General features: G+C 40.0%; 1 protein-coding gene across 1 annotated transcript in view; it reads left to right on the forward strand.

The window, feature by feature from the left end:
• CFAP58 (cilia and flagella associated protein 58) overlaps positions 1-14391 on the forward strand; it is an 86891-nt gene that overhangs the window by 19955 nt on the left and 52545 nt on the right. Inside the window, exons 9-10 of the mRNA XM_081192007.1 lie at positions 3040-3231; positions 11716-11877. Of these exons, the coding sequence (XP_081048133.1) occupies positions 3040-3231; positions 11716-11877 (354 nt within the window). The remainder of the gene's footprint in view (positions 1-3039; positions 3232-11715; positions 11878-14391) is intronic.

Raw genomic sequence — 14391 nt, forward strand, 5'->3', positions numbered from 1 at the left:
ATTTGTACAAAACCAAATCCTAGTTGTGGTCATTAGTAGTCATTTGGTCAAGTATGAATATGCACATTGCTGCTGGAAAATGCTTCCCCTTTCTTGGGCCCATCAATCTTCTATGAAAGGGCTGCATTTTTGGTGGCAGGGGCTGGGAGAAATTCTTTTACTTTTGTGGGTGATGTAGCATACCATAATAGAAATGAGGTGGCAGAGAGTTTTAGTCTTTTACTGGAAAAAAAACTTTGCCGTTCCATCAGGTGACCTGATGGACAGCAGCAGCATCCTTCTCATTGAGAGTGGCCCAATGGGAAAAACACGACAAGGGCATTATTGGTAAAACTAAAAATCAGTCTGACAGATATACATCTATTGATCATTAGCGATGACTGGATCAGCCTATTTCTGTTCCATGTCAGTTTTGCATGCACTCAGTCATACGTCTGTTTCCTTTTTGGTTTTGCGGATTGTGTTCTGATCCATGTAAGGGAAGGGTTTGTTTGTTTGTTTTTAAGTGAAGGGGAGATCGTAGGCGGAAGTGTCGCGGATCCCATGCCTCACATTTGCAGAAACGAGTCCCTCTCTCGAGCTTCCCTATCAGTCCGCAGCCTGCTTCCTCTCGGCTATTATTTTCCCCAGACGAGATGCAAAGAGACCCGTTTCTCTTCCTCTGTGTAGGGCTCTGGGGCAGAAGTCAAGTGAGCAGGGGGGCCCTGGGGTGCAGCCAGCCAGAATCCCCACATTTCGAAGGAAGTCCAGTACTGTAATGCACACGACCGTCTAAAGCCGGCGTGGAAAACCACTAAATCCAGAGTTTCACGTGTACCATCAAGCGCACTATTCCTAGTGAATCTTAAGCCCTTTTCGAGCGCTCTGTAAACGAGTTAACTAAACCAGTGGGAGGAGACTGCGGGGGCGAGCCCCTAAGCCCCGCCCCCCGTCGTCACGCCTCTTGCCCTCCACGGGCTGCTGTTTGAAGCTGGGCGTTTCCCTGTGTTCTTTTTAGTACGTTGATTTCTCCAGGGTTGCAAAACGCGTGCTGAAATATAAAACCCCAATATATATATATGGGGGTGGGGTGGGGAACCCAAGCAACCAGTGAAGAAATGCCAAAGCAGCTCTCTAAGCTGAGAATGGGCAGCAGATGAGGTTCAATGTAAGCATAAAGCGATGTGTTCTGGAAAGCCTTCACATATGCAGTGGCAGGTCCTGAACTGGCAGTGATTTTCCAAGGAAAGATATTGCGGTCATGGTTGCTCGCTCAATGAAAGCATTTACATCAAAGCTGAATGCACACCATTAAAGCACATTTAATGCTACAGTTCCCGGCGCTCTTAACAAACATCAACTCCCAAGATTCTTGGGAGGGGGGAAAGTGCTTAAAATGTGTTTTAAGTGCGTGATGTGGGCGCAGTCTCAGTGTGCACACGGCGCGGGGGGGGGGGAGAGGCAAATTTAATGAGAAGGCTGTTAAAGAGAACTGGAAAAGGTGTAGGAAGGTATACACAACAATAATGCAGCTTTAGAAGAAGAAGATATGAATAGCATATAAGACTACTTAATAAAATGTGTTGTGTGAAGAAAAGAATGTATAGAGAGAATCATCTCCTTCACAGGACTCATAATTTGATTAAGTTATGTCAGTGTAACGTGCCCCAAATAGGCACACGCGGGGCGGCGAGCGAGCTCCCTCCCACATCCCATCGCCGCTCGCTTCGGCCGGCCTACTGGGCTGTCGCAGGCGGAAGGCCTGCGCATGCGCGAGGTTTTCGCGCCTTCGGGATTCCCTTCACGCCTTCCTCCTCCCGGGTCCTTGAGAGCGCGGGAAGCGGCAGCGCGAGACCGGCCGTTGAGCCTGGCAGGTATTGCGCTTGCCAAGGCAGTCATGCAGATCATCCTTTATTATCCTTTTTAAAAGTTGCATGTGGGATTGTGGCATTGTGCAAAATGCATGAATAAATCTTTCATGGAAATGGGCAGTGACACAAATCCGTAGTCATCCAGGAGGTTCTGTAAAGCAGGCAGCAGTTGGGCTTGTTTGGGCGGACAGTCTCTTCCCATACTATGAAAGAAAATGGATAGTCAGCACAAGGAAAGCCAAGGCCAGGTGAAATAAGGATCACCTGGGAAATACAGAGAACTGGACTATCAGGAAATTATTGAAATCCTAATCACAAAGAGTTTGAACAGTGTCCCACATAACCTTTGTGGAGCTTTAAATAGATTTTATTTTATTTTATTTTATTTTATTTATTGCAATGCATTGCATTGCAAACCACTCTGTGGGGATTTCTTTATCCCGAAAGGCAGCCTAAATACTTTAATAAATAATAAATCAATTCATTATAAATGAAATTGAATTTAGATTCACAGTATAAGCACAATTTAAATCAGACTCATGCCAGCTACATTACTGCCCTGGAGATGTTTGGGTTGAAAGGCAGAATACTAATTCAATTAACAACGCCAACAACAACCTTTTTACAGGCATATGTCAAGGGCTCAGCACCTCCTTTTAAGTATTTGAATCCGTTACGTTTACATGGATATTTCCCCAGCTTCTAATAACATTTGCTCTCTTCTCTCATAGGATTTTCTCATAGGATTTACTTTCTTTGTGTTTATTTGATTCCTATTAAAGAGAATTACTTTATATATAGTCAATATAGGCGCAGAGTTAATTTTTTAAACATTTTCTAATGGTGGTGTGCCTCGAGATTTTTTTCATGAAACAAGTGTGCCTTTGCCCAAAAAAGGTTGGGAAACACTGTTCTAGATAAGGAGCTAGGAAGATTTGAGCAGGAAAACAGCCGGAGGAGACATAATTAAGCAGTCTTCTCCCCCACCCCAACTCCTCTGCTGTTACTTTCATTCTAACTGCTGCCTCCTATGGCTGCTTTTCATTAAATAAGAAAAAGTCAGGAAATTCCCATGTCATGTATCTCCCATGTAATGTCATGTTTGGACATGAGTGCTTGGTATTATTAGGCTTTGTGAAATCACTCTTATACAATGTGTCCCCTAACCATCTTCACCGTTTGTTTGCAGAACTTGCTCAAGGCTGCTACCGTTACTCAAAAGCAGATGAACCTTGTTAAGCTCCATGAACAGTCAAAGAAGAACCTGGAAGAAGAAATTCAGAATTATAAGGATGAGGCTCAGAAGCAGAGAAAGATAATCTTTCAGCTCGAAAAAGAGAGGGACCGCTATATCAATGAAGCCAGTGATCTCACACAGAAGGTATGAGAGAGTTGTTTACAGACTTTTGCCTTTCAGAACTAACAAGATGTTCTTTTCAGTTCTTGACTTTCTATATGAATTTTGCCAAGGTCCTCTCAGTGGTCTTTAGGGTACAAGAATAAAGTTCCAGTGAGTCATACTTATTTCTCTGCATGTTCTTTACATCTTAAAGAGTCCACTTAAGCATACATTCTGGTATCTACAGTTAGTGTCCTAAAAACCCTCCTGTTGCCAGAAAAACTATAATTCTGTGATGGGAGTAAATTATGCAGATTAAGAAAATTGACATCTTTTTACTTAACTAGCATGTTTTGCTTGATGTGAAAAATTTGCTGGTTGGGGACAGAATAATTTTGTTTTTGTTGGAACATATGAGCAGGATGCATGGGATTTTGTGAATTAGCAGGCATGCGGAAATGGGAGAAAAGGGGTGAAGAGCCTGCAGAGATTACAAGGAGCTGTGCAGAGCATGTCTTATCAGGCCTCAGATAGCATGTAGAGAGACAAAGAAAGGCAAGTGCTCCTTAGAAAATTGCTTGCCCTTCATTTCTCTTCCCATCTGAGAGACATTCCTAGGTTGTTACAGCTGTTAAATCCTGAATGACTATATAAGGGTTTTTTTGCATTTTTTATCTGAAAGCTTGGGCAAGTGGGAAAAAGCTTTCCCCCTTGCTCTCCTCCAACCTTACCCTGCACTCATTAGCTTGTTGCTTTTGTAGTACAGCCCATACCTCAACCACTAACATTTATACACAGATATCTCCTGGCTTCGTGCACTTAAGGTGAAATTGCTTGGGTATTAATTATTTATCCACTATAAAATAACTTACTCTTTTCTCAGTAATATAAAGGATATGGCATTATAATTAAGAAGGGTTTTTTAGATTGGCCATGCGGATAGCTAGACTTGTCCTCTTGCATAAAAAGCTATTACTGCTCAGTATGTAACTTGAATCCGATCTGTTGAACAAAACACAAGTTGTGAATTTTTGCAGAAGCTATGTCATAGCCTGTTTTGTTCACTCAAGCTGGTTAGGTGGAGCTTTCTTGCTTGCTTGCCCTGCTATGTGACTGTAAAATGCTCTGTTATTTGCTTGAGAACTGACTGAAGAGCTCTACATAAAACTCACTGACAGGCATGCTAGCTTCCAGTCTGTTTTCTTCTCATTGTTATTCCCTGCTCACTTTATGATTACTTTCTGTATCTTTATCTGATTAACAGATAGGTGCCTTCTTGTATGACAGCATGTATAAATTCCTTGTAATAACAATTCCATTTAAGTAAGATTTGTTATTATTTTGGTATCTTAAATTGTCTTGTGTTTATGGCAGTGAATCCTTATCAATAGCATTACATACTGTGTATCCGTATGTGTGTGTGTGTGTGGAAAGTGAGAGAAATTGACGTGATCACCTGTCCACAGGCTCTTGATTTGTTAAGTAAGCAAGAAGAGAAATTTTTATGTGGTAGCATGATTTTTACATTTTACATTTACATTGGCCTACTTCCTTGGCCTAGAGATAAAGAGCTATGTATGTATGTATGTATGCATGCATGTTTGACGGATGGATGCCAACAACAGGAGCCATGGCCATTTCAGTGCTCCACCACAGTTGATGTTAACCATAGGAAGGAATATTAAGAACTCTTGGATATTCTTAAAAAAGATTATTGAGGGGGCCTGTTATGAACAAGGTACATCAGTCATTGCTGGCACCTCAGAAAGGACCTTATAACTAGAGGTGATTGTCCAAGTTTGAGTATATGTAATGCCAGTCCAAAATGGAAAATCATAAACCAAGAAAAAATACATTTGATTTCTTCACTGGAGGTGAATTCTGACTTTGGACAGCCTTGGCACATAGCTGGTGCAAACACATTTTGCAAAAATATCAGGATATTTATAGATCATGAACTTCAAGTGAGAATTAGCTCAAGATCTGTTTTATCATTGAATGCATTTCATATGGTACTCTCTAGCTACACATAAAAACCAAGGAGCAAAAATGCTAATACCTAAAAATTGCCAATAGGTTGCACAAATAAAACTGTGAAAGAAGAACATAATGAATACAATTTTGGTGATTTTGATGTTTACTGCATTCCCTTCAGTGCTTCTTCCCTTCTTCCCTTTGTCTGAGAAGCTTATCCATAACAAAGCATGATCTGCCTGCCAAATTTCTATGTTTAGGAGACTTGGGGACTTTCCAAACCAGCTGCTTATTGAGCAATCATGCTGACATATTCACACACAACTTGAGCAGAAATTATACAGCATTGTCTGTTTATTGAGTATTCATTCTGATATGTTTGTGTTGAAGTTTTATGATATTGCCAACTAGTGGTTATTATCCCATACTTTCTAGTGCAATTTTCCATCACCTTTCTTACCAAACATTTTGCTATTAAAAAGGTAATGGGATATTTGTGCTAGAAATTGTTGTGTAACAATCAGGTTTTGTGTGAATAAACAATCCATCTGGAAGCTCCAAAATAATAGTAACTCTCAAAATCTTTAGTTCAGTATGTTGTTGTTGTTGTTTAGTCATTTAGTTGTGACCGACTCTTCATGACCCCATGGACCAGAGCACGCCATACACTCCTGTCTTCCACTGCCTCCCACAGTTTGGTCAAACTCATGTTGGTAGCTTCGAGAACACTGTCCAACCATCTCATCCTCTGTCGTCCCCTTCTCCTAGTGCCCTCAATCTTTCCCAGCATCAGGGTCTTTTCCTGGGAGTCTTCTCTTCTCATGATGTGGCCAAAGTATTGGAGCCTCAGCTTTAGGATCTGTCCATCCAATGAGCACTCAGGGCTGATTTCCTTCAGAATGGATAGGTTTGATCTTCTTGTAGTTCATGGGACTCTCAAGAGTCTCCTCCAGCACCATAACTCAGAAGCATCAATTCTTCAGCGATCAGCCTTCTTTATGGTCCAGCTCTCACTTCCATACATCACTACTGGGAAAACCATAGCTTTAACTACATGGACCTTTGTTGGCAAGGTGATATCTCTGCTTTTTAAGATGCTGTCTAGGTTTGTCATTGCTTTTCTCCCAAGAAGCAGGCGTCTTTTAATTTTGTGACTGCTGTCACCATCTGCAGTGATCATGGAACCCAAGAAAGTAAAATCTCTCACTGTCTCCATTTCTTCCCCTTCTATTTGCCAGGAGGTGATGGGACCAGTGGCCATGATCTTAGTTTTTTTGATGTTGAGCTTCAGACCATATTTTGCGCTCTCCTCTTTCACCTTCATTGAAAGGTTCTTTAATTCCTCCTCACTTTCTGTCATCAAGGTTGTGTCATCTGCATATCTGAGGTTGTTGATAATTCAGTGTATAAAGCCCCAAACGTGTGACCATTGTTAGGTCAAGGAAGTAGCATAGCATAGCACTTGAATTTGTAGGCATCCAAAGAAGCTGAATGTTGAAAGATTCAGGACAAAGTATTTCTCCACACAGCACATAATTGAAACAATGGAATGTGCTCCAACAACCTGTAGTGATGACACAAATTTGAATGATCTGCACTGGTTTCAGGTTTGCTACTGGGCTGGGTTGGGTTAAAGGTGTTACTATTTGTATATAAGGACCCTAACAACTTGGAAGAAGTATACCTATGAGATCACCTTATGCCACATGTACCAATAGACTGCTTTAGCTCAGCAGAATAGGCACTACTCTAGGTGCCACATAATACACAATGCATTTGCAAGAACTTGATATATGAAATAAATAAATAGTTTAATTAAAAGAAGATTGATGGAAGATAAAGCTATTCATGTGGGCACACATTACAGGGCTAATTTTCTATGCAGGACAATTAATATATCTTTTCCTTTATTACTGTTTTTCACTGTATTATTATTAAATGTTTTTATAGAGCACTTCATGGCATAAAGCCATCAAAGCAGTGTATTAGTAAAAACAGAATTCTAAAACAATAAAACTATCTGTACAGACTCTAAAAACAATGAAACCATTTAATTAAATATAAAATTGATCTTGATCTTCATAAATGACTAATTATGCTTCAGGGAAAACTTTCCTAAACAAAAAGGTCTTTAGTTGGTGCCTAAACAGTATCACTCTAGGTGCATATCTTATGTGATTCCACAGAGCTGGTGTGACAACACTAAAAGCCCAGTTTCTGCTATAGCCTGAGCACACTTCTGGGGTGTATGGTACTCTCAACTGAGGAATGCAGTTGCCAGGCAGGTATATAGTGGGCAAGGCAATCCTTTAGATATCCTGGTCCCCAGAGTACAAGTAATGCTCTGCAAAGTAACCTTTCAAATGTAGTCTGAAAGACAAGATTGCTTAGTAGTAAGTGAAGCAAATAATGTAGATCAAACGCAGAATTTGTGATAAGCAACTTAGTTCATTTAACAATGGCTGCACTCCGAAGCATAGTTACAGGAAAGTAAAACTTAATGAATTCTGGGATTTATTTCTGAGTATGCATGCTTAGGATTGCACAGTAGTTGGTGAAAATGGAGGGTGAAAAGCAAAATACAAATAGATCAGGGCCAGTGGTATTTTTCTGGAAAAGAGGTGCCAGAACTCACCATGAACACCTCCCTTATTCTCTTAGAATGGCAATGGTGCCCACTTGAGAGGTGCTGGAACTAAGTTCTGGTGAGTTCCTGCTGCAAAAAGCCTTGATCAGGGCTATGGCAAAGGTAGGAGAAGCACCATGGCACATGATGTCTGGGCCGAACAAAAGCACTAATGCAAATTGTCCTAAATCTGGCTTCCTAGTATGAAGATATTGACAGAACCAGTGGCCGGCTATAGAGCTAATACTTCTGTGCTTTGAAGCAACTCAGAAGCAATTGCCTTTTTATATTGTTCTAGTTGACCCCAGAGAGCTTCCCAGGATCAAATAATTTAGTCTATTTTTTCAACTGATCTAGTCACAACTGAGGTTTTCTTTCAGATTTTTTAATGTTGTAGATCAGTTTCCAAAAGTTATATACTGATTTGCAAATAATGTATGATGTGCCAAATTGTTTGTGAGAGAAACAACCCTCTCCAGGCTTCTTATTCCAATTTAGACACATCAGTTTGCTAGATAGGTTGCTTGATGTACATTGTGCACTGTGGCCCCAGTCACAGTGGAAGGATGCTGACTGCTTTCAGTCTGAGATGATTACACCCTGTACAAGATCAGTACATTGAAATCCAGGAAGTTTAGTATTTACAGTTTCATATGAGTTTCTGATGAAGAAATGTTAGAGTTCATTAGTTCATTGAATCATGCCGAAGAGCAGAGGATTCAGATTACCTTTACAGATGACAACCTCCAGCAAATTGACCAAGCGTGAATAACAGGTGCTATGCCAAAAGTGAATCTAGAATTTTAAAAATGCATTTGAATTAGTAAAACTATTTCAGATGGTACAAGTTACTTGAGTCATGGCACATTGTCCTAAGAAGACAGATATTTGTGTCAGTAAGTAAGCAGTCTGTTCCGATCCAGCTTCATGTATGTATGGCAGTTGAAAATATGACCTTCAATGCAAAATCACTCTACTGAAGCTCATCAAGTGATACTTTGTGCATTCTTCCCAACATGCTATTTGTAAAGGAGATTATTACAGAGTTCTCAGGAAAAAAAGAAGAACTCAGCATTGTAAGGGAAATGTTTTCTAATCTCAGTTGACAACTCTTGAGTTATTCATAATAAAATATCCATTAATTCATCCAGTTCCAGTTTGAGAGTTATTGGAGAGGTGGTACTCCCACGCAACAATTTTATAAATTCTTATGAAAGCACAGTCAGCCTCAGAACCACGGATGCCAACTTGTAAAACATAGTAAAGTTTATTATTGTACTTTTGTTCATCAACTCCCAAGATGCATGGTTACAATTCAGTGATCTGTTTTCTAATTTTGCTTCAGCCTATATAATCACTAAGCTAGGCTTCAGATTTGAAATACACATTATTGATTTTGAGCTCACTTTTATTGCTATTGGCAACTTGTTTTTAACAGGAAAAAGCAAAAGGTAGGAGTAGGAGTTAAATTATAAGCTGGGTCTCTGCTTTTGTTTTAAACTGTAAGCAGTTTTTAGGCATCTCTGCAGTCAGCAACAAATGCACTTGAGTACCATTGCCACTTCTGCAATAAAACTTTCTATATTTAGATGTGCTTTATCTCCTGAGTTGGTTAGAGGTATCTGGTAATCAATTAATTAAGCATTCGCCCCAAAGCTTGCACACTGATAACCCTACTATACACTAGCAAAGCTTGAATTCTTTCAGCATAGACAAATGTGCTGGTTGCAAGGTCTACTACTGAGTAGCTGTTTTGAACATTAATGTTATCTCTTCCTTTGAAGGTTCATGAACATAAATTTATGAATTTAAACAATAGGCCTCAATGCAAGGAAGCTAGGCAGGGTGGACGAATTCCAGCAATCTGTTTCATTACCATCTAATGTCAAGGTAATGAAGAAACCATTTCCAGAACCTCAGATATCTGAAATTTAAAATTTATCAGATTTCTCTGGCTTCTCCTTATGAGTTTTATTAGTGAAAATGCATTTTTAAAATATTCCCATGTCTCTCATTACTGCAAAGTTTGTACAGCTCTCCCCAGTCAGTTGGATAAATGAAGTGGAAACTACATAGCATATATGTAAATAATTATATGGGAGGGGGGATTTTGTACAAGAAAGCACAAAAAACCTTGGTGCAAGAGATAGGTTTCTTCCAGTATCTTGCATGGCAGAGACGAACATGAATGCATATTTTTCAAGAGGAAGTTGTAGTAGTAAAATGTTTTTCTTGCCGGTTTCATATCTTACGAACGTCACTATTTGGAGGTTCTATGCTCCCCTTGCTTAATTTGAGAGCTCATATGTGCCCTGCTCTTTAAAAAGGCAATTTTCCTTCTTCCCTATCAATATAGTATAGTGTAAAAAATATACTGGAGAGGTATTAAGATTTAAGTGTTTGTGACACCTTAAATTTCTTCATGGCAAACTGTCCAGTGCATTCAAGATGATCTGCTTCCACTCATTGTCTCCATGTTTTCTTCTCCAAATGCTTGTTTTCCTTAAGAAAGGTGAATTGTGATATGATTAGGCAAATAATTTTGGCTGTTTTTATCCTTGCAAAGAGGTATGGAGTACAATAGGATATCCGGATTGACAGTTATGATAAATGAGAATGACAAGAGCCCATAGTAGCTCAGATACTGAGGATTCTCATGCGCACCTGAAGTTATAACACAGAGCTGTCCAAGATTATTAAATTCCACTGACCGTATAAAGAGTATTCATTGGCTAAAATGATTCATGTAGACACCCTTTTTTTAAAAAACTGTACTTTGCTCTCCTTTATTCGAAAATAATTGCAGCTCCTTAAGACAACCATTTCACACTTTGGCAAAGGGCAAGTTTCATTACTAAGGTGATGTATTGATTCATAGGCTAGTTTTCAGCAACAAATTTGAAATCTGTCAATAGACAGTTCAAACAACTGGGTCACTACAAATGAGAGAAAGACAGCAATGTTGCATTCTTCATAAAATGCGGTTTCATTTCATATTAACTATATGCACACGTGTATATACATATACATATACATATACATATACATATACATATACATATACATATACATATACACAGAGGTTGCAGGACGCTGTGGTGCTGTGGTCTAAACCACTGAGCCTCTTGGGCTTGCTGATCGGAAGGTCAGTGGTTAGAATCCACATGATGAGGTCAGCTCCTGTTGTTCTGTCCCAGCTCCTGCCAACCTGGCAGTTCGAAAGCACGCCAGTGCAAGTATATAAATAGGTACTGCTGTAGCGGGAAGGTAAACGGCCTTTCCATGCGCTCTGGTTTCCGTCATGGTGTTCCGTTGCGCCAGAAGCGGTTTAGTCATGCTGGCCACATGACCTGGAAAGCTGTCTGTGGACAAACACCAGCTCCCTCAGCCTGAAAGTGAGTTGAGTGCAGCAACCCCATAGTCGCCTCTGACTGGACTTAACCATCCAGGGGTCCTTTACCTTACCTTTACACAGAGGTTGCAATCCTCTACCCATTTACCTAGGAGCATATCCCTCTGAATGCAATGCAACTTATTTACAAGTAGGTATGTATAAGATTACACAGCAAAAATCTTTTTAATAATTGCAGAGTGGACTTGACCTCTTCCCAGCTGCTTTTATTCCTGTTGGGGGAAAGATCTCGGGAGATCCTGTTGGGGAAAAGCTGAGTAGAGACAATTTTCAGTGGGAAAATGGTGTGTGGGGAAAGGTTATGATCCTGCCTTCCCATGCAAGTCTCCTCCTTCAGATTGCAGCTGCATTCTTTTACAACACAATAAAGTCTGTAAATATAATCCAGACCTTAGCCCAAATCTGTCTGGTTGAACAGAAATCTTTGTATTTGCAGTTAAGTCTGTATATAGAGCACTGCTAGTCGTCATAGAAGGATGGTTTAATGATATTTATTTTATGCTTTCTCTGACAGGTCCTCCATCACATGGAAGATATCAAAGTGCGGGAAATGCAGATCTTTGACTATAAAAAGCAGATAGCAGAGTCTGAAACAAAATTAAAACAGCAACAGAACCTCTATGAAGCTGTGAGATCAGACAGAAACCTCTACAGTAAAAATTTGATCGAAGCCCAGGTACTAAAAAGCAGTTCTCTTACTAAGTTTGATCCCATTTTAGTTGAGCCATTCAGTGGTGGCTGGTAACATTTTGACATGGGAGGGCTGCAATTTTCAGATTGACAGAAATGACTCTGTAAATTAAAGACAGCATAAAATGTGTGTGGGACGGAAAAAGCGTGTGGCTTTGAGTTTTTGAGGATTATTATTATTTTTAATGGCTTGATATTTTCAGTAGGAGGGCTGTGGTCCTATAGCCCAGCCTCCACTTGAGCCACCCATTCTCAGTTAATATCTAGAAGATATAACAATGTTGACATGATTGTTTTCATATCTTTGTCCCTCCTGTGGGAAAAGTTATATTACAAACCTCAGCCACATTGACCTGACTGTTTATGCAAACAATCGTGACTCTAGAACAGAGCTTTCCAAACTGTGTGTTGCAACACATTAACGTGTCAGCTGCAGTGTGTAGGTGTGTCACATGAATGCTCCCCACGCTCCTCCTGGGGCTGGAAAGGGGTTAGTTTAACCTCTAGTTTCCTAGTAAAACTGAATTACTGTGCTGCGAAAGGATGCATGTCTAAAAAGTGTGTCACCAACATGAAAAGTTTGGAAAGCTCTGCTCTAGAACATAGAGTCTAGGTGGCTGCATGGGGATCATCCACGATACCATCTTCACATGTATGTCTTTGAAAGATGAAGAGATGTCAGAAGTCAAATTAGGAAAGTGACAAGTCTCTGGTGGTTCTGGATTACAGGAGAGCTTTCCATATCAGAAGTCTTCCAAAGATGATCTAGAAATTTGTACCCAGTGGAGAAGGGAACCATTTTTCAGATGGCCTAGCTCAAGAACATTACAAATAAATGCTCTTGAATGATATGATTATCTGAATATAGTATTGTTTTAAGGTAGATGCCTTGAAAGTGTCTGCCAAGGGGCATCCAAAGCTCCAGGGGACTAAAGGAGAGTCAAACAAGACTGTATCAAATTGATAGCTCAACCATCAATTTCCTTTTGTCTTCAGCTTTGTGTGAAGAATCAATAGACATGTATAAACCAATATTAAGCAACAAATTATTTTCTATAGTAGGGAAAAGCTGTCATTGCAGCATAAAGGAAAAAGATACAGATTTTTTTCTGAGGGAAAGTTAGCCCATCAAATTATTAAGGAAGTAGCTACAAAGGTGGCCTAGTAAGGAGAACATAATTTAAATTTGACCAGGGAATTTCTTTCACAGGCTTGTACCTGGCTAGGAATATAGCCCTTGCCCAAATGGAAGTGGGTAATTATGGCATCTATAAGGTGTTAATTTATTTCAAAAGAGTGTGGGGAGCAAGAGGATTCAGTTAGCATGAATTGCAAAATTCAGGAGTAGGAGAAAACATCTGTAGCTGAACATAACTTTTATAGTATAGCCAAGCTATGCTATAGCAATAAGACCATCATTCATAGTTCAGTAACAAGCCAGCCAGCCATGAAAACAAAGATGGTCTTATCTGAAAAACTATGCAGAATTGTCATCTCTCTTGGGATATAAGCTTAATTGGTGCAAGCTTGTTTGAGAAAGCAAACCTCTTGGTAGGCATTTTCAGATTATTTAATAAGGAAAATTCCCCCATTGCCCAACCCTGTTCACACTGCTTCTGATCTCCAGGGTATCATAAGCTCAGACACAGTAAAGCCATTTGATAAAGGAGTTGTTGGCTGAATTTCAGTACTTGCTAGGATGGTTTCACATTTTTGGATCATTCTGGTTTTGGGAATTGTTGCTTGTTAATTTAAACGAATGTAACCTCAAGCTTTGCAAAATTCATGGGAGCTTTTCCATTTTCATTACCATAGTAGTAGATTTGGAAACATATGTGCATACCAACTTTTAAAATAGCTGGCTTTCTTCATGAGGATTTGTAACATATCTAGGATTATACTCAGCTTTCTCCTGTTCTCTTTACATGAGTGATGATGTGTATATCACATGATAAGCTCTAGTTTCAAAGGATGTGTGTGTTTGTGTGTGTGTGATATTTCTTCTGTTGCATTTCCCTAAGTGAGAACCAGAGTTCTTACTTTGTCATTGTATTATACCTTTATATCAGACAGGAGCCTGAGACCTTGCTCCTGCTTCTTAATACAGTGGTGCCTCGCAAGATGAAAATAATCCGTTCCACAAGTATCTTCGTCTAGCGGTTTTTTCGTCTTGCGAAGCAACCCTATTAGCGGATTAGCGCTATTAGCGGATTAGCGCTATTAGCAGTTTAGCGGATTAGCGGCTATTAAAGGCTTAGCGGCTAAAAGGCTATAAGCGGCTTAGAAAAAAGGGGGGGAAGCTAAAAAAAAGCGGAACACTCGCAAGACGTTTTCGTCTTGCGAAGCAAGCCCATAGGGGAATTCGTCTTGCGAAGCAGCTCAAAAATGGAAAACCCTTTCGTCTAGCGGGTTTTCCGTCTTGCGAGGCATTCGTCTTGCGGGGCACCACTGTATTTTTCTGGCTTTTGATGGCATTGTTCATGGTATCCTCCTGGACTGG

This window comes from Podarcis bocagei (genome assembly GCF_964188305.1).
Source record: "Podarcis bocagei genome assembly, chromosome: 4".
Classification (NCBI taxonomy): Eukaryota; Metazoa; Chordata; class Lepidosauria; order Squamata; family Lacertidae; genus Podarcis; species Podarcis bocagei.